Source organism: Falco rusticolus, chromosome 5 (assembly GCF_015220075.1).
Source record: "Falco rusticolus isolate bFalRus1 chromosome 5, bFalRus1.pri, whole genome shotgun sequence".
Classification (NCBI taxonomy): domain Eukaryota; kingdom Metazoa; phylum Chordata; class Aves; order Falconiformes; family Falconidae; genus Falco; species Falco rusticolus.
In genome coordinates, this window is record NC_051191.1 from 85,198,293 (window position 1) to 85,224,869 (window position 26,577).

General features: G+C 46.2%; 2 protein-coding genes across 8 annotated transcripts; both read right to left on the reverse strand.

The window, feature by feature from the left end:
• Window positions 1–3: 3 nt before the first annotated feature.
• Window positions 4–15,911, reverse strand: CCDC181 (coiled-coil domain containing 181). Of its 7 annotated transcripts, none has more exons than XM_037387971.1 (6): window positions 15,839–15,911; window positions 6,270–6,430; window positions 4,788–5,765; window positions 2,254–2,400; window positions 1,442–1,596; window positions 4–851 (listed from the first exon to the last, which is right to left on the reverse strand). In XM_037387971.1, the coding sequence occupies exons 2-6, from the start codon at window positions 6,405–6,407 to the stop codon at window positions 689–691; spliced, it is 1,581 nt and encodes a 526-aa protein (XP_037243868.1). In that variant the 5' UTR covers window positions 6,408–6,430; window positions 15,839–15,911; the 3' UTR covers window positions 4–688. The 7 variants fall into 7 exon arrangements, with proteins under 7 accessions (XP_037243868.1, XP_037243866.1, XP_037243869.1 ...); XM_037387969.1 differs by lacking the exon at window positions 15,839–15,911 and adding an exon at window positions 15,437–15,521; XM_037387972.1 differs by lacking the exon at window positions 15,839–15,911 and adding an exon at window positions 9,198–9,319.
• SLC19A2 (solute carrier family 19 member 2) lies at window positions 12,759–26,050 on the reverse strand. The gene is made up of 7 exons (XM_037387974.1): window positions 25,812–26,050; window positions 25,093–25,698; window positions 21,788–22,019; window positions 16,899–17,091; window positions 15,839–15,980; window positions 14,756–15,605; window positions 12,759–14,392 (listed from the first exon to the last, which is right to left on the reverse strand). Exons 1-6 carry the CDS (start codon window positions 25,998–26,000, stop codon window positions 15,480–15,482), a joined length of 1,488 nt encoding a protein of 495 aa, XP_037243871.1. The 5' UTR covers window positions 26,001–26,050; the 3' UTR covers window positions 12,759–14,392; window positions 14,756–15,479.
• Between the last annotated feature and the right edge of the window lie 527 nt (window positions 26,051–26,577).

The window sequence follows — 26,577 nt, forward strand, 5'->3', positions numbered from 1 at the left end:
CCATTTAGCTGGGTACGGTGATGTAGTTTATTATAATTAGTTTAGCAAACATGAACATGTATACAAGGAATCCAGTTTCCTTTGTATCAGTAAAGGTCATAACTCTCACAACCTTTCCATGGAACTGAAAACTACTGAATATGACTCACAGACATAAGTTTCAAAAACTGTTGCGTGTTCACATACATGTTAGCCTTCAATGACTTCTTTCCCTGAACGAAAATAAAACAGTCCTCTGATCTAGCCAGAATTAAATAGAAAGTGGTACAAGAAACAACATTTTCCAACAACGTAACACCTTGTACAGTCTTCATCACAAGCAGCAACAAACAGCAATATAAATCCAGCAAAAATTCAACATAATAGCCTGCATCCAGGAATTCATGGTGGAGTTGAGTATAAAGTGCCTTTTAAAGACAGAAATGTATATTTGCCACCCTCATACATAGATCTCATACTTATTTAGATTTGGTCAAACCAAGAAGATCCCTGAGTTATACATAAAAGCAGGCTTTTCAACAAAATCACAAATAAATAGATAGTAAAACCATTGTCAATGAAACTAATTATTAAACTTGCTTGAAAGCTTTAAAAACACCACAAAAAGTCAGTAGCTGTAAAGAGCAAAAGCTCAAGCTATAAAAATTAAGAGTGTTGCCACGAAGAACTCTGTGGTTACATCAAACTTTCAACTGTAATGGTCTGTGAAGCGAAAAGATTTTGGCTCTGAACTAATACAGTGGATGTTCTGCATCTGTTTTGCTCTTCTGGCTTCTAATCTAAGCTGCCTTGCTCGCTCTTTAGCAGCTAGTTCCTCTGCTCGTTTTTCTTCTCTCTTTCTTTTTAGCCATCTGTGGAAAGAGAAAGAGGATTAGAACTACTGACAGTTGCAATTGCAAGTTTTATGCCATCTGTTCAAAGGAGGCTTGCCCCCATTTAACTAGTCACCTTGTCCTGTAGGATCAAGTTAGGTGTCATGGCTCAGCCAGTCTAAAAGCCCACCATTCCTAAAGATAGGAAGCACCACTTTTCCATCCCAATTCTGCTGTTTCTGCACCCACACTTACCTCCCCCCTTTTGTTGAGGAGAAAAAAATAATTTTATAGGATGAACTTTCTGCTTGTTTAATGAACTGAATCAACCCAAGCCTGTTCCAGAACAGGCAAAAAGGGGTAAGGGAGTAGAATCTCCCTTTCTGAGCAGAAGTCAGTCACTATTTCAGCTCAGGTTCTGACAAGCAGTTTTGTAACAGTGAACCACCAACATCAAGGAATTGATTTATTTTTGCTAGGGTGTAAGTTTATGAGGGCATATTCATGAAGAAAAAAGCCCAAAACAAAAAGGACTTCAGCAGTAAAGATGTACCATAAAATAACCACAGTCTTAAGCTGATAGACTACAAAATTTTCAAGTATGATTCCCTAGGAATGACCCTACTCACTCTTTAAAGGCTCTGTTGCATTCCTCTGTTCTTGGAAAAAAAGCAATTCCTTCAGCTTGGCGTCTCAAAATTTCTATCTGTTTTTCTTTCATGTGTTCTTGGTGCTTTTTTTTAAGCCATAACTTGAAGGCTTCTTCTGGATTCCTGCTCCTCTCCTATTTAAAAAAAAAAAAGAAAAAAAAAAAAAAGACACATATATATACACACAAGGCTTATCATTAAATGACCTTTATATTAATCACACTATACTAATTTTTTCAACTCTGCTGGCATCTCCCATCCATGAAACATACCTTATAAGCAAACTCAAGCATATGTTAATCTGGCATGGAATACACATGAGCAAGCATTCAAAGCCATATGTTTTAAAAAATACTGAATTTAGCTTTTCAAGCCTATTGCTACAAGGCAGAGGAACTTCAGAACACAGCATCTGAATCTTCAGGTTTTGGTCAGATCACGTGCATCAACTGTTTGTCATCACGTTCAGATGGTAAGGAATACATTTCAAAGGGGGTTTGCTGCAGGGTTCAATCAAGTCATTCTCCTGATAAAAAAGAACATCACTGTATCTCCTGTGGTTTTATAGCTATTAAGTTCACAGATGCAGCTTCTGCACTGCAAGCCACCCTGCCAAGCAGAACAATCCTAAGCATGCAAGTCGATCTGACTCTTCACTGAAAACAATGTAACAAAAACATTTCCTATTACTGTAAATTTTCATATGCTTAGCTAAAAATACAGGGTCAGAATTTGCTTTCCTATTTAACAAGAGTGCTGCAGATCCCAGTCCTACATTATGAAGATCTTACCTTGCTGTTCAAGTCTTCTAGCTCCTTTGCACGACGGATTCGCTTTTCTTCTTGCACTTGTTCTTTCTTCTTCTGTAACCAAGCTTTAAAAACCATCTCATTCTCTCTTCTCTTCTGTTCTTCTTGCTCCCTTTTCCTTTCTTCTTCCTTAAATGGAATGAAGAATGAATAAACGTAGCTTTTAAGAGAACCATCCTAATCTGTAAGGCCTTCATAGACAATAAGCAAGCCATTTGAATTAGACACAAAAGTACTGATGAAACAAGGAATATTCAAAGAGTCCATCATAGTTTATGCTACTTTTAGGAAGAAACGAGTTTGAGCACTTCTGTGGTTCATGTGACATTCAGATACTTTCAGTCTAATCCTTTTTGTGTGATTACCTCCGTTTCCATGATACATCACAACTTACAGACATTTCAGTAGAAACAGATGAAAAGACATTTAAAATTAAGCCTGCCCAGCATCTCTGACTGGCTTAAAATTGGTTTAAACTGGTGCATTTTAAAAAAGAATGCAGCTCTCGGGCCTGATGGACCACTAAACCTTCAAGGATATTTAACTACCTATGGACTGCAGGCACTACCTTATAAATAAGAGATTATTTTTTTTCCTAGACATAGAAGTTGTAATGTATTTATTTAAGGATTATTAATAGCTTAACACTTTTTTCAGGTTTACAAAATGAACTGATTTTTACAAAATTAAGAAAGGAGTGGAGGGTGGGGGGAGCGTTTGATTGCTTTTCAGCTAACAGCCAGTATCTACAAGAGGGAGAAAGGTTTTCAAACAATGCTTTGGAAAGCTGATTAGGACATTTTACTAGGTTTTGACTCTCTGATGCGGAAGCTACAATTCCCACTCATTTCAACGCTCAGAGAAATCTGTTCTTCTTGTGAACAGATGATGTTCCTCCCACCTACACACAACTTTCAGACTATCCTCCAAATTTACGATTTGTAATTTACTAAAAGAAACCCTACCACGATGAAGCAGATAGATTCCAGCAATGTCAAGAAAAGTTTCATGCCAGTGGCATCCATGACAGAATGGAACTCAATTAAAGAATGAAGAAATAAGGTGTTACATTCTTACCTTTTCGTAAGTCAGCCAACAACAGAAGAGATTTAGCACACACTGTTAGGAAAATAACCTTCCTCACTTCCACCACACTACCTTTTACTTTAAATACGCAGAGTATGGTGTCAAGAGATCTAGTTGTGTGTGTACAAGGAAAACACATCAGTAACTCTTCACTTTTCGTACCCCTTGTTACTGGCCTAAGCCTCAGCAAACTCTTGAAATAAAGCTGGCTAGACCTATTTCCACAGATAGAAAGCAACCTTAGAAACTACTTAGCCAGCTTACTTAGAACATCGTGGCACAGAAGAATGGTAGATGCTTCATGCCTTTTTTACAGACCAACATAAGTTACCTTTTTGCAACTGTATTATCGTAATGCAAAGTGAAGAAAAACATCTTAAGTTTTTAAAATCTTTGTTGAAGATTTCTGAAGTTCCTGTTACAGCTGTCAGAGGCTGACTATTAAGTATTATTTTTTGCTGAATAAGGAGCTGAGAAAGAAAAGGGTTTTTTCCCCAGTAATATTTAAGATACTGATTTAATTTTCTAAAATAAAATTTGGGTGAGGTTTTTTTCCCCTCTCAATTACTGCCCTTTATAGATATAAGAAAAATAACCTCAGTACTGGAAATATTTTCTTCTTTTTGTCCTCTGTGGAGGGCCCAAGTAAAACCAAATAAGAAGGAAACGTAGTATGGATTAACAGAGAAAGGAGGAAAGAAAACCTGCTTTGCAAAAAACTGACTGAGAAAACTTACTACAAACTCACCCATGAAAAACCTTTACAGGAAAAAATATCCAGTTATATTATCAGTCAACATGAATTCACCTGCGCGCATGTTATATAAGCAACAAGGCATGGCACTTTCGAAGTGAGCTGTATCTTCCATACACGTTAAACACGTCCCTCTTTTCACAGTTCTCGTGGTCATTCTCCTGTGTAAATCTTACTTCATGACTGAACGCTCTCCCATATGATAACTGCCTATTACAGACTTCATCAGCACCCAAACATGCACCTGCATTACTGTGGTTAATTTAACTTCCTGCATTGCGGTATAATCTGTGGAGATGAGACACCATGTGCTACGTTCCAGTAAACAGTGGGCCTGTAATGACACCTAGGTAAAAACAGAGTCAATAAGCAAAAGCAGTAAGCACAATACAGCAGAAGGCAGCCTATTTATGAAGGATATATTAAATACTTAATTTCTCCTGTAAGCAAGGCATGATCCTATACCACTCTGTGAGGTTTTTTTTTCTTTTATTTCTTTTAAGGGAAGGAGTTTTGAAAGATTCTGTACAAATTCCAGAGAATTAATATTAGTAGTATTGTTATTGCTGCCTCTCTTGTAATGGAAAAATGGTGTGAATGCCCTGAACATGTGGTCTCTGTGAAGCAGAGGAACAGGATGGTCACTGTGATCTACTTGTTGCCTCTGTATCTTTACCTCTTTCCTCAGTTTTTCCTTCCTTTGTTCTAGCTGCTTCCGCAATTCCTTTTGTCTGGGAGAAAGACAGTAAGTGGTGCTTCTCACAGGCACATTTGCAGACTGTGCCCTCTGTGGAGTCTTCCGTTTTCCCAGACCTCTTGCAGCATTGATAGCAGAATTTGGACGACGCTTAGGGTTAGATGGAGGCTTAGGGAAATAGACACAGTCTTCACCACCACGAGAAAAAGAATGTGCTCCCGGTCTTGCTGGAGGCACTTCCTTCATTCGAGAGACAGTGCCAAAAGGACTGTAGTGTGAAGATTTTGGAGATGTATGTTGAGTTTCAACATCAGTAAAAGAAACACTTACTGGGGGCAAAAAGCCCTGGCTTTCAATATCACGTAAACTTAAGAGTTCAAACTTCCCATCTTTTTCAACTAGGATTTTGCCATCCTTCTTGTCCTCATCCTTGCCAGCATGTGGTGAAAGTGATGTGCTTTCCTGTCCCATTTCATTAGAAATACGCAACCGAGAGAGCCTATTTGAAACATCATCTCCTCTTGCAAGGTCAATTTTACAAACTTCAGCATCTTCTAGAGGAGGAACTTCAAGATCCACCAACTTATCCTTAAATTTTAATTTTCGCTCTCTGTTCTGATCCACAGGAGCCTGGTTCTCCAGCAGTTTGTTGGCTTCTTCAATCTTTTCCAAGATATAACGCTTTATTTCTTCATCCTCTTCCTCATCTAGTTCCTGCTGGTTCTCCAGCTTGGAATCCTGGACAGAGCTTTCACTATCAGTATCAGATACACGGTCCCCCTGCTTAATATCAGACCTGGATTCCAAACTTTCTTCACTGGAGGATCTCACTTTTGCATCTACATCTGCCTCTGACAGCTGCTCTGGATTTTCTTCCATTTCCTCATTGTCTTCCTCAAATTTGTCTGTAACTTTAACAACTTGTGCTTCAACGTGCTCTTCATTTTCTTCAGGATTCTAAAAAAAATTAAAATAAACTAGTCTATTCTCCAACAAAGAACAGTATCAGAGAAAGAGAAAAGAAACAGTGAGAGAAAAGAGCAGTACCAACTACCCTAAATCTAAAACAGGCTGTCAAATAGTGCATGTCATAACTAACAGCTTTTTTGGCACTAACAACTCTTGCAGTTTCTCAATGTTCACATCTGCACAAAGTTTAACTAACCATGGCTTGCGCGGTAAAGTCATCAGTGACAGCATACAAACAGAACAATGTGTGCTGCAAACACTGAAAGTAACCCAGAAGTACTTTTGAAGCAAACATTATTTTCAGTGAACACTGATTTTTCTGTTTTTAAGGCAATTGCAACGAAACTAACCAGTTCACTGAACTGTTTTTCACTATAATTCCAAATAACCTTCCTTGTCAAAATTCAGTGAATGTGCCTATCAAACCGTACTGAGTTTTGTGCTTATCATTCCAATCTAAATAAGACAACTAGTACTTAATTTAACAAATACCTCTCTTTCACCAAGGTTTTCTTTTTCTTCTTCATTAATTAGCCATTCGAGGTCTTTTTCAAAATCATCTTCATATTCTCCGCTTTCTGCTAAATCACCCATATCTGCTGGATCTCCTTGATCTTCCTTTTCACTCATTTTGGTGATGTGTTAGAGCAATACTACAAAAAGTAGAGGGGAAAAAAATTGTTTTAAAACTCTAGTGACACACAAATACAGCAACACACAAATATGTCTCTTGTGACATCCACATCAAACTTGTGAGCAGCATCAATATAACCATGTTAGACAATGCCACAGCACCTCAGGACTAAAGATCACCAGTGGTTTATAAACATGAATGGTTTTGGCTTTTCCAGCTCTGACTACTAGGGAAGGATCTGAGTCGAAGCAAACCAGGGTGACTTAATGTCTTGCAGTAAGTCTCTGACAGAGCTAAAACTAGTCCCCATGATCTTTTTGTCTCATGCTTGGACAAAGATACGGCTATTTTATGTTTGTTAGAAGTACTACAAGCTTTCATCGCTGCCAGGCGTGGTTTACATTGTTTTATATCTGTCTGGCCCATTTTGCTTTAAAGAAATCTTAACTTGTTTAAAGTTACATTGAAAAAATGCAGGATGCACAAGTCCTAGAAGACTTGCAAAAGCAACATGAAAGAATGAACTTGGTTATTCAGAAGTTCCTATTCTCTTTGTACTCTCTGCTGTAGGCTGGAAGGTGCCACTTCTAAGCATCTCTCTAGTAGGACAAATCCGTGTCATATACAACACACTGAAAGACCGTGACACAAGCATTAGCCTAGGGCAGCACAATACGGAATGGGAAAGTTAGCTCTGACCCTGGATAGCCCTAGAACAGCAAAACAGCTCTGCTGTGTGACCATCCTGCCTGGTCCTGGACTTCCCTATCTGTCCAAGCACTTTGTAATGCATTTTGTAAAAACCGTTCCATCCAGAAGATGTTGCTTAAATTCCTTCAAGCATTTGGTTTAAGTTCTGATGAGCATCTCCAAGTTCTCAGTTATTTTAGGGACACCAGCTCCACTTCTTAAAATGCTGCATTTCACGACTGACAAGAGTCCTACTCTTTTAGACTTCAAAATTTAGTCAAGATTTGTTTAAAAGGAAAAGATGGTGATAAAGCCAGGCACTTTTGTTGCAGAATTGTTTGTACAGAAACTCTGAGAAAAGCTCATCTTTTTTGTTTGATCCGTATTTTGTCCAAGAAAATCTGGTAATTTTTTGTTCCCAATTTACTTCATTTTATCTGTCACCACTAGAATCAGTCATTCACACTAGATGCCTCTAAGTTGAAATTTTCAAAGCTTGTTCAGACTGTTGCCTTGGCTTTCCACACCATTTCCACCATGTTCCTCCTGCACCTCTTCTCATACAACACCCAATGATTTTTTCTGGGAAATGCCCCTTCCTTCACAAACATTCTTGGTTCGGGTGACAACATGTACCTGGGTTCTTAAGGGAGGTTACTCTGCTGTAGTACATTTTCAGCACAAAAGAACTATTTCTTAAACTCAGCCTTGTGGTAAGTGGACACAAAAGCGACCGAGCTGAATTGTGCCTTTAACAGAACACATTCATGTCAGTCCGTGATACCCTACACAAATACCAAAAACTATTCCATATTATTTAGGATACGTGTAATGAACGGGAGCAGCATAAAAATCAGCCTCTTCTGTTGTAACACCAAGCAGCCACGACTCAACAGCTAATTTCAGTTTAATGACCTTGTTCCAGAAAATCCTGCATCAGCGCCTATTGTATTTTACAAAGCAAAGATTCAAGCGCTTCAGCTTTAGCAGGGACCAAAGGCAATCAGGAAATCTCCAGCCTTCATTTCCACCTGCTGCTGGTCTGACTGGGGGTGCGCTGGGACCGAGCTGTGCAAAGCCGACGGCCGCCTGGTCGCGGTGCAGTTCTGCCAGGGCACAAGGGGGCACAGCGACGGGCGGCCGTTCGTACCGAGCCCCACGCACACCCAGACCCGCACAGCCCGGCTGCGGTGCGGAACGTTCCGTCCCACGCTGCAGGGCCGGTACCCGGGCGCGGCCCAGCCCCCGGCAGCGCCCGGCGGCGACGGCCACCGGCACCCGCGATCGCGCCGTAACGCACCGACGCCGGCCGTGCGCCTCCCGCGACGGGGCCGCCCCGGGATCGGCCGGCGGGTGCAGCCGCCGTTCGCCTCACCGGCCGTCCCTGCTTCCCCCGCTGCCCCGCTCACCGGGCCCCCCCCGCCCCGGTGCGCCCGTTGCCGCGGCAGCGGCCGCCCCCGCGCTCACCTCCCCGCAGCCTCGGACGGCGGCCCCCGAGGGCCAAACTCCTCTCCGCCGCGCCCGCACCTGGCCCTGCCGCCGGCGCCGAGGCAGCGGCGAGCGCGCTCGCGAGGCGGCACCGCCCCGTTGCCATGGAGACGGGCCCGGCGCCTCACCCCCCCCGCGCTTCCCGCCTTTGTCCCTGTGAGGGCGCAGGTCTGAGGCGGCGGGCGCTGCCGCCGCGCCATCCCAATTAACGCTCGGAAATTAACGGAGCGGGGGGGGGAAGCCCCCAGCCGGGAGGGGCAGCAGCGCGGCGGGCGGCTTTCCCTGCCCAGCGACAAGCCTGATGATGCCGTTAAATTGTGCACCGGTTTGGGAGCAGCCCCGGCGTCGGCAGGCTTTGTGTTATTCACGCTCCGGCTGGTGATGAGCAGTCTAATCAAACCGACAGGTAGCAGCGTCAAAATCCGAGCTTTTGTTCATAGAGACAACGCCGCATCTCTAAAGAGACACCTCTCTGCATTAATCACACATTGTGCCTAGAGCTCTGAAATGTGAAAAGAAGAAAGAAAAGGATAAAAAAAAAAAAAAAAAAAGGAAGAAAACCCCACAATAATTGAATTCCCTTATGGAAAAACGCCACCAAAACACACCTTAGGTTACCTCCTGGGCTGGGGCATCCGGCAGAGGGGTCAGGTGCCTCAGCAGAGCTGTGGCAGGAGGCAGCACATTGCAACCTGCTCCATGGAGGCCCAGACGAACCCAGAGGCCGCGGATGCTGTGCCCCTGCAATGAGCAGGCCCCACGGCAAGCTGTGTGGCCACCAGAGCTGCCATGGAGCGCACAGGGGGCTCCCCATGGGGCAGAGGCCTTTCTGCAAGGCGCTGGCTGTGGTGGCACTGGGCAGGGGCTGCCCCATTGCTGCAGCCCATCAGGGTCTTGCAGAGGGCAGTGCTGTGCTGCCCGGCCCCAGAGAAGCAATAGTGGTATTTGAACAGCTGGCTAAACACACTGATGACTTCAAAAAGGCTGCCAATAAACATGGTTGTTGGTGTTGCCACCAGTTACCGCAGAGAGCCACTGGCTTGACCCTGCTTGGTGTAGTCCAACAGGAAGCAGATACAGTTGCTCATTAGAAAAAAAAACATTTCCAAATGTCAGCTCATATCGCAGCTTCAACTCCCACCCCGCAGCACCAGCGCAAGGCCAAGGTACAGACCACCCAGTGTTCAACATGCCTCTGCAGTCCCCTCAGCCCGGTGAGGGCAGCTCCGGGCAAGGGGAAGGGGCCCACGCTGCCAGCAGCCCCCCGAGGTGACCGAGGCTCATGCAGCACCACGTGGTGCTTCCCAGCACTGTGTTTTGGGGGATGACCCTCCCTGGCCCCACCGCCAGCACATGGGCCTGGGCAGGATGGCCCTCCCAGGGTGCAGGGAGGGAGGGAAGGAGCGAGTTGTCCTCGCTGGCAGCACTGACGTGGCACCTGTCACACTGTCCCCCACACAGCTGTGGCCCCCAGTTTGGAATACACTGGCCCAGCAAAGTGAAGGATGACACTCCACAAATGCACCAGAAGGCCACACATCGCAGAGGGCAACGCACTCCCTGCACTAAAAAGTTAATGCTAATCAAGGAAAGTAAAGGCAGAAAACAGCCATGAATAAATTTAGCCAGGGCTTTGATAGCTCTCAAAGTAACGCAGGTAGAGTTACACTTTCACTCAAAGTCATGTGGGGTAGAAAAGATAAACCGCTTCAAGGTGGGGTTCAGGAGATCTCTGAAGACATCTCTCATTGTAGGCCACATGCCACGGGAGGAGGTTGGGCTTCACGACCTTGGGGTTTCTGCTAATCCTACATCATACAGCAAGAAAGATAAATGGGTTTTGACAATGTTTCCAGTGGGTTGGAAGGGCTCCTGATACCTACCTGAGATAACACTCGGGTACCTGCTTGGCAATGGTTCCTGCTGTACCTAGAAAAACTTCAACCACTGACCTCACCCAGGGTCATGCAGTTGTTCCACTCAAAACAATATGCCGAACTTCTTCCACATGTCACACGCGGGTGGCTTTGACAAGTTCATAGCAGAGTGAAATAAAGACAACTGGGCACAATATCAAAACTTTTCGCTCTGCTTTTATCATAAGGCTATCTATCCTTCATCGTACAAGGCGGTACTACCCCTTTCATTCACAACAGATGACGCTTTATTCGACTAGTTAAAAATCAGCATGATTGTAAGACAAGGATTGGACCCCATTGTTGGAAGATCAAGCTGTGATGTTTGATAACAATAATTTAATGATACCTTACGGTCAATCTAAATTCATGCATACATTTATTAACTCGCATGTCATTAGATTTAGTTTTTCACATGTTCCCGTCTGTGAAGGAGCTACAGAACATGGTTATGAAAAAATGCAATGGAAACAACAGCTAAGCAATGCAGGTCTCCAAGGTCAGGCCCCGACACGTTGGTTGCTCTTTTCCATGTCACTAATGCATCAGACACTGTGTTAAGGGAACACTGATTTGCGCAGAGCAAGTATATTTGACAGAGAAAGGCTGCATAACACCTCCACATCGCTATGTTAAACAAGCACCTTTGCGTAGGAAACAGTTGACACTGTCAAGAGCTGCTGGGTGCAGTGTCCAGAGCTCCCAGTCTCCTGCCCCTTCCATAACCGAAGTCCCTCTTTCCTTCCCAGCACACTCAGCTATGATCACACTGATAGAGAAGAAAATACAATCACTTTCACGCAAAGCCCTCCCCTTTCCCTGAGAGCACTGCCAGAGCAGCCGGCTGCTTCACAGGCACACAGCCACAGCACAGTTGAGTGTAACCCTGTCACGCCAGTGCTAGCCCGGGGGGACAGCAGTGGGTGCTGCCCCTGAAACAGCAGCCTCTGGCAACTCGGACTATTCCTCACTTTTTGGACTGAACAAGCCCAGCACCTGGCCTCTCCCCTTAACAGCGATCCTAAAGCCCAGCAGCTATACCACATCTTACCAGCATCATAGCAAGCCCAGCGCAGGGCACACAGATTTGGTGGGAACACTCACCTCCAGCAGCCCCCAGCATTGACTGGAACAAAGAAACAGCCACAGCATCCCAGGCAGACACCCCAGCCGTCTGCAGTATTTATCTCATCTCCACCAAACCGCACCGTGTGCTGTGCCGCTAATGCAGGAATTCAGCTCCCTGACAGCAGCTGGGTGTCTTTTCAGATCTCTTGGCTGTACACAGTGTGGCAGGAGGCAATGGGAGGAGCAAGGGGGATTGCCACAGTTCACATAAACCTGCTTCGCTCACAGGCAAGAGCAGCCTCAGGGTCCTTGGCACCTTTCGCCAGCACCAGAGACATGAAATGCTGGAATCCACCTTAAAGGGTAATGCTGTACCTGTATGAGGTACTAGTTACCTTCCTGTTGTATGCAGAGATTTTAATCCTCCACACTGCCGAGAAACTCTTCCTCACACACTGATTCCCGCATTCACTGAGGGAAGGCAAATGAATGAAATCCTGAGCAAACCTGACGTGCTGGCAGTCCTACCCCTCCTGCCTCAGCCATAAGGCTCTCAAGGACACACACCTAAGAAAGGCTCCCCCTTCCCTCTTGTTTGCGTTGTTGAGCAGAGGATTTGTCAGGCTACCACCCACACTGAACTCATCAAAGTGGCAGCAGATATACAGAGACCACTTCGCCCTCCAGCCCAGCCTTTACTATCAGGTACGAGCCATCTCTCCTAGAAGCACAAGACAAGGAGAGCTTTCCAAGGCTGTCAAAGGTGGGTGTGCCAGGATGGGGAGCGTACAACATTTCTTCCTTAAGGACTCAATTTTGTAATTAGGTCAATATCAATAGAAAGGTTCTCCTGCATGGCAAACACTCAGTGAGACTGATGCATCCTGAACAGGTTACCCTGCACCAGCGAGTTATCTTTTCCCTCACTGGACCAGTCTGTGTTGGAAATAGAGAGTAGTATTTCTGAACTGCTCAGCAATTGATGATCCTCAGTGCAAGACACTTGTGCAGAGTTCTGTAAACCTACCCAAAAGCCAACAACTATCAGCTTCTTGAAGACTTGTTTCTTTTTGCATGGTTTGTCCTGTATATTTTTCCCTCTTCATAACAAAGATGCTCAGAACAACCTGCAGCAGCAGCACTGTGGATTAGCAAGGTAACAAAATACAAAACAAACATTGGCCACACAGGATGCCTCAGAGTGTTTTTATTTAACAAAAATAGCTATTCATAGAAACCAACAATGTCAACATGTTCACAGAATTTCATAGGCATCAGTAACCATGTACAGCTCCAGTCAGGCTCTACAGTCAACCTCATCACAACAGCACAGCATAGGAACCTGAAAAACATCCAGGTGTGGCTTCCATACAATTAATGGGCCTGAAGACAGATGTGGTGTAGCACGCCTCTATTGCAGTTGGCACAGTTTCATTGCTTTGGTAGAAAAATCATTGTTATTGCTATAACTCATTTGTGGTTTTTTTTTTTACTTGCTTTTAAATAACTGGGTTATTCCCCATCAAAGCTTTGTTCTCTGTATGAAAAACGTGATTAAAATTGAGCTGCTGCTTTTGGTTACTTGACACTAGTGCTGTAAACCCACTCCTTGTGCCTTGCTGCAACTGCCATCAGACCAAAGGACAGGACATGCCCTTTCTATCCTTCTCCCGGCACAGCTCATCAGCTGGCATTTCATAGCTTCAGTTTTTGTTTAAAAACAAACAATCAAACAAAAAACAGTAAAGAAAGGAATATATACATGGGTGGCTTCAAGTTTCCATTTCAGGATAAGGCAGTTAGGTTTACATGTGTAAGTGCCAGTACAGCTGAGCCCTTCTTTAGGGGGTTGTTTTAAGAGGCAGGCTGCAAGCACAGAGGAGCTCTGGGGAGTGGTCCCCTGAGCAGGCAGCACATCCCAAACACACTGATCCTTCACCTGGCAGCATGGTAAAGGTTGAGACTCACAGAAGCGATAAGAAAGGCTGCACCTGTCCCAGCCAGGAGAGAAACACCTTCCCAGCCCTGATGCTGTGAAGTCTCCATGGCACTAAAAGCAAGCAACGAACCGAAGCTGCTGCTTCGGGGTCTGACGGGAAGCAGCTCTAACCAGCAGAGAGAAGGCATGGAGGGAAGCACACGGCATTGCATCTTCTTCCTTGCCAGTTCTCCTGCACTTAGACTCACCACAACCTGCACAGCAATGGGGACAGTCCCCAGGCTATTTCCACAGTATACTACAGGTATCTGTTGCTGTGCTGGTCATGGTGCCTGAATATCCAGGTGCCCAAGCCCAGGACAACTCTGGGCAACTCCTTCCCAGTACTGAAGCAATTTGGAAAATAATAAATAAATTTAAAAACCAGCCATAAGGCAAGTCCCAAATTGCTTAGACTGGACAAAATAAAAGAACTGTCCACTCCAAACATTCATTGCCCTGTTTAGGTGGAAAGAAGAGGTAGAACTAGTGGACAGAGACCCACCAGAGGCATAAAGGCATTTTAAAATAAGGGGGAAAAACTGACACCAGAAATCAGCATTTTTCAAAGCCTCAGGCAGTCATCCTGGTAACTACCATACCTGAAGGTGTCACCAGAGTCGTGATTCTCCAAGGTCACAAATAGCAGCTTAAAATCCTGCAAGTCACCTTCCTTCTCAGTGCTATACTAACATCCACCACCCTACTGAAATAGCCCAGCCCCCAGGATTGTGAGGCAGGACTCCGATAATTGCAGGAATTTGCAGTCCTAAAGGACAAAGGCAGATGTGTCCAAGGGTCCCTTGGATTAGTATTTTGTCTACTTAAACTCCCTCTAAAGCTTCCCCTGTGGATAACTGGCTAGCTGAAAAAGTTTACATAAACATAGTCCAGCTGGCTGAACAAAAATGCACATCGCTCTCAGTTTATCTGAAGTAAAGCAAAATACACTGTCTTTGGCTGTCCTTGTTACACAATAACAGGAAGATTTTGGTGGGAAAAGAATGTTGCAGGTGGGAACAGATAACTACAGAAGAGAAACTAGGGGCGGGCTTGGTATTTAGGCAACCAACCAATAATGAGCTTAACTTTTGTAATATGTATGAGCTAATTATAAGAAGGCATAAAAGGTGACTGTAAGAGACAATAAACGAAGTCTGCTGATCACTCATATTGAGTGACTGTGTCTTCCCTCCGTCGCAACATTCCCCTCCAGCTTTACAGTCCCTTGGGCACAGGCCTTCACAGCACAAGTAGCGCTGCCAATAGCCAATTCACCAGCATCACAAGTTGCCCCAGGACACAGTTAGGTTTTTTGGGAAGCACCATGATCAGCTATGGTAAAATTCTGGCAGCAGGGGTGACAGACAGGAATGACAGTAACAGTACAAGCAGCTCAAGGAAGCACATGCATATGCAGAAACCTAAGCGTACTAGTCCCCAAAATGGAGCATCCAGCATCACGGGGCAGCCACAGCGAGAGCCACACTGCAGAGCACAAGCCTAAGGCCACCTCCTGTCCCAGGCCCGGAGCTCGCCAGAGAGGTCTGTTAGTGTGCCCTCACTTCTGCCCCGCAGCAGCACCTCAGTGACAGAGACAGCAGCAGTTGACCAGACAATCACGAAGCTGCCTTTTCAATGGCAGCCTCCAGATGCACAGCCTTAGACTAAACCATCCCAGGGCTTTCATTCTTTGAGAAAATTTACTGTTCTTTGCTGCATATCCCATATATGCAACAGAAGAACAAAAGGCGTTTTAGAAAGAAGGTATTCATTCTTACTTAAGTAAGAGCTAATACATTTACCTTCTAAAATGTATAAATACAGACCAAATACCATTAAGGTGACTGCCTTGGGAAAAAAAGGCAGAGATTAAAAAACAGACCTATATCTTCATATGTAGCCACCAAGAGTCCTCACTTGGTGCACTACTGGCTTTCAGGAGATCTGCTTTGCATCGGCTCTTGTCTTCTATAAGCTCTTGTAATACTGTATATGCCACTGCCCAAGAACACCAGTGAGATGACCACAAAGTAAGAGGCATAAATCATGAACTGCAGAGAAGGGGAATAAAAATAATAATAAAAAAGAAGCAGTTAAGTTAAATCAAGCAGTTATCAAATTTATAAGAAAATTAATACAAGAGCTCCTTTCCTCTTCTAAAATATCAGGAATCAGTGATTATTCCTCTGTCAAACCCTTGACCCAGAAACAGGTAGCTGAGGAGCTTTACAGCTTGGTTTACTTTCCTCCCTCCCATCAGTAGAGCTAAGAGAGGCTATCATACCTGGGTGAAGATGTCCAGCCCAAGCCCACTGGCATCCACAACAATCAAAGTGAGCAGAGTCTGAAGTGCTAAGGCAATGAAAGTATTGACCCCAAACACCAGGGCATACCGCTCCACGCTGAGATTTGTAGCAATCTGAAACCTGGAAAGAAATGCATGACCAGAAACTTAAAGACAGGGAAAGAGCCGGGAAATGTGAGAATAGGAGGAACAAGCTCTGGACAAGAAGACTATGCAACATGAAGAGTTACACAAACTGGTCCAGTATTTTCCACAGTTAAATTACTTTACACTGATAGTTTACTTTTCTAAATAGGATCATTACAGACTAGCATAGAATCTAAAAGAGACCCCGAGACACATGTAAAAAACTTTAAAAAAAAAAAAAGCAACCAAGCCCCAAAGCACCACTCTGGGAGCTCTGTGAGTTTCAGTCTTACTGAAGCAGCCCCCCTGTCTGATGTAGCTAAAGGGTCTTGTCACACAGAGAAGATACAACATGCTCTGATCCCAGAGAGTTGTTGGTAATCTCAAAGTGTCAGCCTACTGCAGTGTGGTCCATAACCTCCCACATCCCTCTAACCAGAGCTCCTTCTGCAGTTACCAGCTTCAGCATCACCCCTCATATTGTACTTGGACTGTCTTGTTGCGATTATGCACATGTGGTTCAACAACAACTGTGTTTTCCTCCCCAAAATGAGAAACAACATTGAAGTTTTCCTCCTTAGAGGTTAGGAGAAGTTGACACTTCAACACAGGCAAATTGTTGTCCTCTTCTCATCTGTTAACACTTTGCTCCAGCCATGTTTATGAAAAACATTCTCCTGGCAAGCAGCACTGTCTAATATTTGGAAGCAGTCACTTTAGTGTCATAAGACTTTTAAGCTTGAGCAGACTATCAGCCAAATATATCTCTATGTCTCAGTTTCCAACCTGAATCACCACACCACACATAAGTTTGCAACAGATTTGTGGCAGGCAAGACTAGATACACGGAAAATACGCCAGCTTTCATACCAGTTGTAACCTTGAGAGCAATTTACATTAAAAGGATACTCACGTTGCTATCGTGATTAGCAGCATGTAGATAATTCTGAAGACAACATAGGATGCATAGCACACCCAGATATTCCGAACAGTGTCCATAATATATACAGCAGCAGCAATAAGAAAGGAGAACAGGGCAAGTGCCACTTCACCCCACATTGCCCAGGATGTTTTTATGTGACCCACAACAAACACTGCAACAGCTCCTGTGAGGGGAATGAAAGCATAACTGTTAGTAATTGGAACTAGAGCAAAGGAGCTGTATAGCCCCTAATAGCCAAACACAACTGAAGTGGAGGATACTCATGTGCACACCTCAGCAGCACTCCTTCCCGACCTCTCCCTCACCTGGAACCCTGCTGAAAACTCCCATTCTCTTTTACAGGAACAGGGGAGAAAAAAAAAAAAAAAAAAAAAAAGAAAACCAAAAGGTCCAAACGACAGCCCCAGGACTCAGACCTGACCACAGCCACTCAGTCCTCTGTGCCTGACTGTAGCAGTGTTGTTAGTTGGACTACAGAGAAATGCAAACCCCAGTTCTCAAAAGCACTCAGCTAATTATTTTGTGGTGCTTTAGCAGGTGTAGGAGGGAGGAAGACACTACCCACTTTGATACACAGCTGCTACAGCTCTTTCCCAGGAGGCAGAAAAAACTACATCTACTGTCATCTTCATGCTGGCCTGTAAGATTAAGAGCAGGGTCCCGATCCATGTCTCCCAGGATGCAGCCTGATTGCAAGCTACAATCAGGCACTGTTGATTGTGCAAGAGCCATCCTTTACAACCAGAACGGGTTTGTAACTCCTGCTGGATTTTATGAAGCGGGAGTGAGGAGAGACAATGGATCACAAGATGTAAAGTACATGATACTTCATGCAATTCAATGAGCAGACGAAGTGCGTTTCATGCACTATCACACCTGCAACTACTGAGAAGCTCAAATACATATTGCATTACAAGAAAATTCCCATTTGAAGTAGGCCTTGTTCTGCAAACAAGCCAAATAGCAACCAACAGCATAACAATGCTGCTGTACGCAGCAAACAAGAGAGTGTACTGACAAAGCGAGATTTACTGGAGATCTGAGAAACAGGATTGTTTTCAGCATTTGACCACTGTACAGTAGCGCTACAGTGCAGCATCTAAGCTCTTTGCAGCCTTTAGCTGGCCTGCTGTCTTAGAAATCCTTCAAGCACATGAAGACTCCTTGTGTACCATCAGTGTGTACAAGCTTGCAACCCTGTCAGACCCTTGCATCAACCTTGCAGGCTAGTGAAGAAGGTAGCTATGCCAAGGGAAAGGCATTTATTTCTCCCCACTAAACTCTTATTTCTAATGCCTGCTGTGACACCACCCAACTGACATTCTGCTCTTTGAAAGCCTGGCTCCCACAGTAGCAAAACCCTGAGATGCAAAAAGCAGCCAAATCCTAGAGCCTTCTCTCTACTGTCTCAGCAATTCTGAAACATGGGAACAGACAGGACTCTCTGGGGATCTCATAGCAACTCATGAGTTTGTACTCCCCCTGTGTCTCAAGGTTATATCAGCCTGACACCCGATTATGACAAGATATACAATCCATGCCCTGCAATTAGACACCTACACTGATCCAGTGGTTTCACAACCCAGCCTGATAAAGGATTGCCACATTCCCAAGAAGGTGCAGGGATGCAGCTCAGCAGTCAGTTGACCTCACTAGAAGGAACAGTATTTATCTTGCCCAGGACAGGCAGCTGACAGTCACGAGTCACAACAGTCAACTTACTCTTCTGCAGGACAGCACAGGTACACGCAGGGATGGCAATAGCATCTTACACAAAGGTTGCCAAACATTGCTTGTAACTGAGCACAAAATGACCAAGAGCCAGGAAAATGGCAAATCAGATCTGGGATGCTGTGCTGGTTTTCACTGGGGCAGAGCTAATTTTTCTTCATAGTAGCTAGTACAGGGCTGTGGTTTGGATTTGAGCTGGAAACAGGGTCGGTAACACTGCCATATTTCAGTTACTGCTGAGCCATGCTTGCACTGAGTCTTTCTGCTTCCCACCCACCCCGGCAGCGAGCAGGCTGGGGGGGCACAAGAAGCTGGGAGGGCACACGGCTGGGACAGCTGACCCCAACTGCCCAAAGGGATCTCCCACACCATACGAGGCTCAGCATATAAAGCTGGGGGAAGAAGGAATGATGGCACTTGTCTTCCCAATAATTGTTGCACATGATGCAGCCCTGCTTTCCTGGAGATGGCTGAGCACCTGCCTGCCGATGGGAAGCAGTGAGTGAATTCCTCGTTTTGCTTTGTTGCGTGCCTAACTTTTGCTTTACCTATTAAACTGTCTTTATCTCAACCCATGAGTTTTCTCACTTTTACTCTTCTGATTCTCTCCCCCATCCCACTGGGGGGGAGCAAGCAAGCAGCTGGGTGGTGTTTAGTTTCCAGCTGGAGTTAAACCACAACAGTCCTTTTTGGCACCCAGCATGGGGCTCAAAGGGTTCAAGATAACAACCAATTTGATTGGAATATGCTAGACTGAGTTTATAGTTGTTATTGCTGTTTAGCTATTAATCACCAGGCTCCTGTGCTTGCATGGGGCTCACTTGCCTTAGTGTATACTAGAGTCTAGTGCTCATTAGTGACTGCTCGTTGCATTTGTTGCCCGCTGTACTGCCACATTGCTTATCTCCCTGTGCTGTGCCCGGGAACATTCTGATAACAGCCACGGTGACGTGCCGGGGCTGGCGGATGGCCAGGGCATGGCTGCTGCTTCTGTGCTGCTGTACTGGTCAGGCTGGAACTCCAGTCAAAGGGACTGTGACCTGTGGATGAGCCCACGCAGGAGCAGGACACCCCGAAGCGTCCGTGGCCGTGAATAAGCCCATGCCAGAGCAGGTACAGCTCAAAGTGTCTGTGGCCACGGTTATGTTTGTGCTGCAGCAGGTACAGCTCTGAAGGCGTTGTGCCCCATGGAAAAGGCCACACTGGAACAAGTGTGCCACAAAGCAACTGTGGCTGTGGATAAGTCTATACCATAGCAGGTATACCCTTGAAGAGATTATGGCTTACAGGTAAGGCTCCACTTGGAGCATGTACAACCCTAAGGGACTGATCTGGGATGCACCAGAAAAGGTATTTCTAGTAAAGGGAGAAGAGTGAACAGTACATCCTTCTACAAGTCTGAGGCCCCAATGAATAAAGCTCAGTGCAGCTTCAGTCATCCACCTTTAAAAAGGATTGCAACTCAAACTAGGTTTTATGCAAAGAGGGGCTAGTAAAATGGCAAAGTGAACAAAGAGCTTAACTTTACCAAAGAACAACTAGAAAAAACTTGGCTTCTTTGGCCCAGAGCAAAGATGTTTTGCTAAAATACAACCTTGGCATGACATCGGAGATAAATAAACCTCTCATTTATAAATTCAAACTGGAAATCAGAAATTAAAGCATTTGCACTAGCACCTAGGAAGTCAGGTCACTGGATGCTCATCCTTAACAGGTCCCTTCCATTCCTGTTACACACTTCAAGCTTTTAGTTGAGATTATTACTTCACTGAATTTCACTTATTCCAAGCAATGAATCTGTGTCAGCCAGAAGGATTTTTTGGTTCTGTCTTTCAAGCAGTTCAGGGACAGAGGCTAATTTAATTTGCTTTCAGAAAACATCACCCAAAATGATTCAACCATTTATAAAAATGACAGAGGAAAAAAATGAAAAAGGGAAACTAAAAAAATTCAGTTTTACATAAGTTTAGTGTCAAACATCTTTTCTTCAAGTAGGTCCATTGTTCACAGACCTTTAAAAATATATATAAAAAAAGAACCTTGATATCAAAGATGTTCATAATATTTGAAGAACACTTTTCTGGGAGTATTTCTGTTTGGCCACACTATGGGTATTCTTTCCCCTGGTAGCAATTTTCTCTTTCCTGGGACTAAGGCAGGATGGTAGAGGAAACCAAATTGAACAAGAAATATGAGCCACAGCAGCATGCTAGAGTGGAGGAGCAGTGTATGACAGAAATTATTTCATAGCGAAAGCCTTCAGAACCAAGTTGCCAAGTTTCGAACCCAGCTAACAATAGGTGGTAGACCAGCTGTTAGAACTACAAAACAGCCACAGCTTCCCACTGAACTCCAACAGGGGGCTGGTGAGCATGCCCAAGGAAGTACTAGGCCTTCCTTGTTTGTGTACATTGGTTTCTTTTGTGCCCAAGTGATGTACACAGCAGATGGTGGAATGACAACGCCATCAAAGAAAGGGAACATACTGCAGCAACGCCTAGAAAGCCTCTGTAAGGGTATGTTAGCTATATTAAAAGGTATTGTCCTAGTTCTGGCAATTAGTATTAAACAACTTAACAAACAAATGTTTGTGTTGACTGACCTACCTGTCCCTTTCAAGTCAAGCACCTTCTTTCACCTTAATAGCTTTTCTGCCTAACCGTGCTGAAATGACTGTGTGTGGCTCACTACATGCTGCGCGTGTACAGGAACCCTTCATATGTTCCCTACGATCTCTGCCAGAGAAAAAAAAGCGACAAACCCACAGAACCCTTAGCCTGACTTTGAGTGGTTAAAACAAGCATAACTCCACTGACATAGTGACAGCCAAGGACACAGAGTCAGCCACATGCCTGGAACCTTCTGCCAAATTTTTCATAATGAAGGTTGACTTGGGAGGCTCCTTTAAACACGTATGTACTGGATTACCAGAATTAGGGCTGTGTGTAGCAACTAACTCAACACTGAGCACCATACCGGTGCATGTCACGGAAGAGTCACCCTGAATGCCATGATTGTGTCTCCTGCATACCTGGGGGAACACAAGACACTTCCAAACCATGCTCTGGTGACCTTGCGGGACGCTAGGCATTTCTCACAGCATACCAGGAGCTATGCCAGAAGCTTACCTAGCAGTGTCGAGGCTGCCTCCACAGCACCATTGTAGATCTCCGTGCTATGAGAAGGCAGCACCATCTCCCACAGGCCCTGAGCATAGTTGATGACCTGGAAGTAGCCGCAGGTGGACAGTGCCCACCACACTGACCAGCAGAACATGGTCTGGGAGGAGTAGCACTGGAGGAAGTCCTGCCAGAGATCTTTCAGCACCTTTATGATGTCTACTTTCTGCTCCTGCAGAGACTGGAGAAGGAAGAGGAAAGTAATGTTAAGGCTTTGTTTATAAATAGTTCACACTGCTCCACAAAAATCACCCCTTTCGAGTGGTCTGATCACTGGTGAGTGACAGTACCACTCTCGGACACAAACCTCCACAGAGTAATGAAAAAAAGCTTCTCCATCCCACAGTCTCAGTGGCTGGTCTCTGCCCAAACCAAGGCTGTCCCTTTACATGCAGAGGAAGGGTTCAGTCCCAGGCACCCACCTCTGGCTCTCTCAAGCAGAAAGCAGTAACCACTAGATGTTATAAGTACGGTGTGAGCAACTGAAGGGTACCAGGGAGAAGCGACACAGAACAGAACACAATACCCACTGTGACAAGACAGGATCAGAAGCCGGTCCCTCAAATCACACAGGCAAAAAGCATCACTGCCACTTTTAAGTTCTGATCCAAACAACCAAATTTGCTAGTGCAGTGAACGTGAAAGCCACCAGATTAGTATAGTCCCCACAAATAAGTCAATTTTCTTTAGTACTAGCATTCAGGGATTATAAATATTCAAAGAAGCAATCTCATTACGCCACACACTATGCCTGCTAATGTTCACCAAGGCTCTGAGAAGATGAGGTGTTGCCTGCAGATCTTAAGAGAAACAGAAGCTACTTCCACCAGACACTGCTATTGCAAATGACAGCTCCTGTATATACAAGTGCTCTGAAGAGTGGCATGAGATAAAAATGAAGCTTTCCCCTCGAAATCTTTCTAGAAAGAGCATGAAAGGGGCAGACGCATGAAGTGGTGTGAAAAAAAAAAAGTTAATCGGTTCCAGCAACAGGGCATGACAACAAATGGAAGTTTTTACGTACAGGCTGTTACAGTCCTGTTCCTAACCACTTTATGCCAACAGCAGCAGAGGAAACAAGCATGTCTTTACTTTGTAGACAGAGCTACTGATTACATTTGCTGCATGCAAACACACACAGTCTTTCTAGACAGACAAGACCCTTCTTGAGTAAGTCAGAGCAGCAGTTACTTCATGTGAGACTGGGCAGGGCCCCCAAGGCCCACCCAGCATCTCTAGCCCCTGTGAACTTGGATCCCCTGCTGGGTAACATACAGCAGCACTGTCACTGAAGTGAGGTACAGATATTTCGGAGCAGTTTCTGGACAGCAGCAGCAACTTTGGGCTCTTGGCAGTACGCCCTTTCCCTGGGAGAATCATGCAGTGCATGCCTCGGAAAGACTATTCTCCATGCTCAATAAAACTCATTTTAAGGTGTTTCTACTAAAACCCCCTAAAGACCACAGCCTAGCTCTGTCCTGAACACCTTTTTTTTCCACCCCTCAAAGTCTCACTGATTTCTAAGCGTCATTATTAAACACCACACAGTCCTGCTGGTGCTTTGCCAAAACGCTTGCTCTACATGTGATTGCAATTCCTCCTAAGCCCAAGAGAACTGCCTGGGAAGAGGTATGCTCGTGGCAACGAGACCTTGGCAACATAAATCCCACACAGAAGGTTTCACACGGAGCTCAAGTTTAGGCACAGGAAAACTAGGGAAGGGAACAGTTACATACACTGCAAAAACTGATTTGGAACATTTAACCCAAGCATGTGCTTGATAAGCAAGAATGGCCCATCTGCCCTCCCAGCACCTGGCAGTGCTTCCTCAGTACCTTCTGTACAGCCTTTTGTTGATGCTTGTGAAATGTGGTTGCCGTTACCTTAGTAAGACGGACTACCCCCACACACCAGTGCTTAACAGCTTTTAGCATCTGATAAAACTAAACTCTGGAGAGTTATGCAAGTGTACTTGCTCCTTTTTTAAAGCTGTCGCCATTAGTTTGTAACCACCCTTGCTCTCGCAGGATGGGAGTAAGATAAGCAAGAGGGACAGTAAGTTATAGTAATACTGTAGTCATTATTGCACAGAATTTGTCTTGTTTAATAAAACCCTTCAGCATGCAAGTATAGCATGCATAAAAATACTTTTGCTCACACAAGATCGTGCTGGATGGGGCAGGATTAAGTCCCTGGAATGTTAATACCTTTAATTCCCAGCTGTAGCTAGAAGCAGCTGAAAGTGGCCCTGGATGCTGCCTCTACTTGCTAAGTGAAATACCCATTAGCTGACTAGACCAACAGCCATGCTTACCTTTTGGCTCGTTCTCAGAACGAGCACAACCTCCTCCTGACCGAGGAGAAAGGCTGAGCTCTTCCCCAGGGCTTCACATCCCCCTGCCATGACAGGCTCTCCGTATGCATGCTTTACCTGGAGCAGCACAACAGAAACTCACCTGACAGGCAACTACACACACGCATCAGGCCTCAAAACTAGAGGCTGCTTGCTCGCCACCTCACGGGACTCAGCACATCCTGCCACCAGACAAAGGCACCTGCACGCTTGTTTCCATAGAAGTGACTTTGTCAGAGGTTACACAGCCCACAGAAGCCACCAGTCAGGGTACGACCTTGGTGCTCTCAGAGCTGGATTAAGCTGTTATTACACACAGGTACTTCCTGCAATTCACTTCTATTCTGCCTATCTGTAACTAATCAATATCAGCCTGTAAGTGCTCTGAAGGACTACTGCAGTTTCCTTGATTGATCAGTTTCCTTCCAGGATCATAAGATAAAACCCAGCTACTACATTGCTTATTACTGCACAGCTTACACAACAGTTGAAGTAACAAGTATTTTCAAAACGCAAGTGCAGGAAGAACTACCTCTTTTCTGTAAGTCACAGAGTGCATCCAGAAGCACACACAGAATTTGGACAGACACAATTTTTAGTGCTCGAGAGATGTCCCTCGCTTTGTACCATTGAACAGCAATTTGATGCCCAGAGAACTTTAATCACTGCCTTGCAAGACACACGGAATAACTTCGGAGAAACTAAAGAGCAGCTTACCACACTCCATCAGCAAAAGGAAGCCAGGAATAAATTTTCCTGTGCTGTGAATAAGGAAGTGGGATAAGCAAAGGGATACTATTTGCCATTGAATAGTACATCTCCACCGCTGCGTAGATATTATGCATGCATGACAACATCAGTATTGCATCTTCCCCTGCTGTAAACCCAGGGCACAACTCACCTGTTTCTCTGCTGAATGACCCTCCCTGTTCAAGGGAACTTTGGTCTCATCCTCCCAGCCAGGTGCCCTCTGCACATCAGGATGATCTTGGACAGCCGATCCATTTTTACAGTCCATGACCTTCATTTCCCAACCGAGCTGCTGACTTGGGACATGGTGGAAGAAAAGACTTTTCTGTGGCATCGGCAGAAACCACGCTGTACCAAAGGCAATGGATATGCTGGTTAAGGAAATAACATTCAAGCTGAAGAGGGACCATCCTGCCACTGACACAAGGATCTGCCCGGACACTGAGCCCACCGTATAGCCCACCAGGGTGGCACTCCGGCAGTAGCTGGTGACCTTCTGGTACAGATTGACATCGACGACGCTGTAGATGTAGGAGTAATAGGCAATGTCGGCGGCAGTCCCCATCCCGTAGAAAAACTCGAGGAACTGGATGGGCCGCAGCCCCTCGGCGTACAGCAGCATGAACCAGGTGACGATGAGGCTCAGGCCCTGCAGCAGGACCACGGGCTTGTACCGCAGGTAGTCGGTGGCCAGGAACACCGGGAACAGCAGCGCCAGGTAGGAGTACGTCCACACCGGGTAAATCTCATTGAACACCTGGGAAGGGGAGGAAAAGACGGCGGTAACCCCCAGCACCCGCGCACCGCGAGCAAAGCGCGGACACAGGCACCCAGGCGGGGCCGGGGGGGGCGGGGGCCGGGCCGCGGTACCTGGCTCTCGGTGAGGTTTTTGGGCGGCCCCAGCAGGTACCGGGTGAGGAAGGGCTCCGAGGGCCGCACGCTGCAGAAGAAGCCGTAGGCGCACAGCAGCGCCGTAGGCAGCGCCCAGCAGCACCCGCCGCCGCCGCCGCCGGCCCGGGCAGAGCGCCGCGCCAGCCGGTCCCCACGCGGCCCCGCCATGCCAGGCAGGGGCCGGCCCGGAGCGCAGCGGCGGCCGCGGGCACGGCCCGGGTCACCTCGCGCCGCCTCCCCCCAAAGGCACCGCTGCGCTTAAGCGCCATTCGCCGGCGGGCGGGAGGCGGGGCTCTGTGCTGCTTTCTGACTGGGCGCCACCCCCTCGCTCGGCGAGGCCGGCCAATGGGGAGCTGCGGGGCGGGAGAGGGGCCCACGTGCGCGGAGGGCGGGGCCGTGGCCCGCCCGCCCCCCGCCGCCCCGGCGGTGCCGCGGGCCTGTGAGGGGAGCCGGCGGCGGGGGCACCGGGGGCGCCGGGAGGCCGCGGGGGAAGGGGCGGCGTGTTCGGCGGGTTGCGGCAGGCGTTCAGCGGGGCCGCGGAGAGCGGGGCTGGCACCGCGCGTGTGGGCGCAGGAGGAGGCGGGCAGCTGGCCGAGCCTTGGGCACTGCTGAGCCCCCCGCGGGTCAGTCTCCCCGCAGAGCCCCTCATCGCCCGGTTCCCCGAGGCAGGGACGAGCCTTTCCTGGAATCCGTCTCACGGAGGAGACCCCTGCCCGCTGTGCTGTGCGGGTCGCTCCTCCCCGGC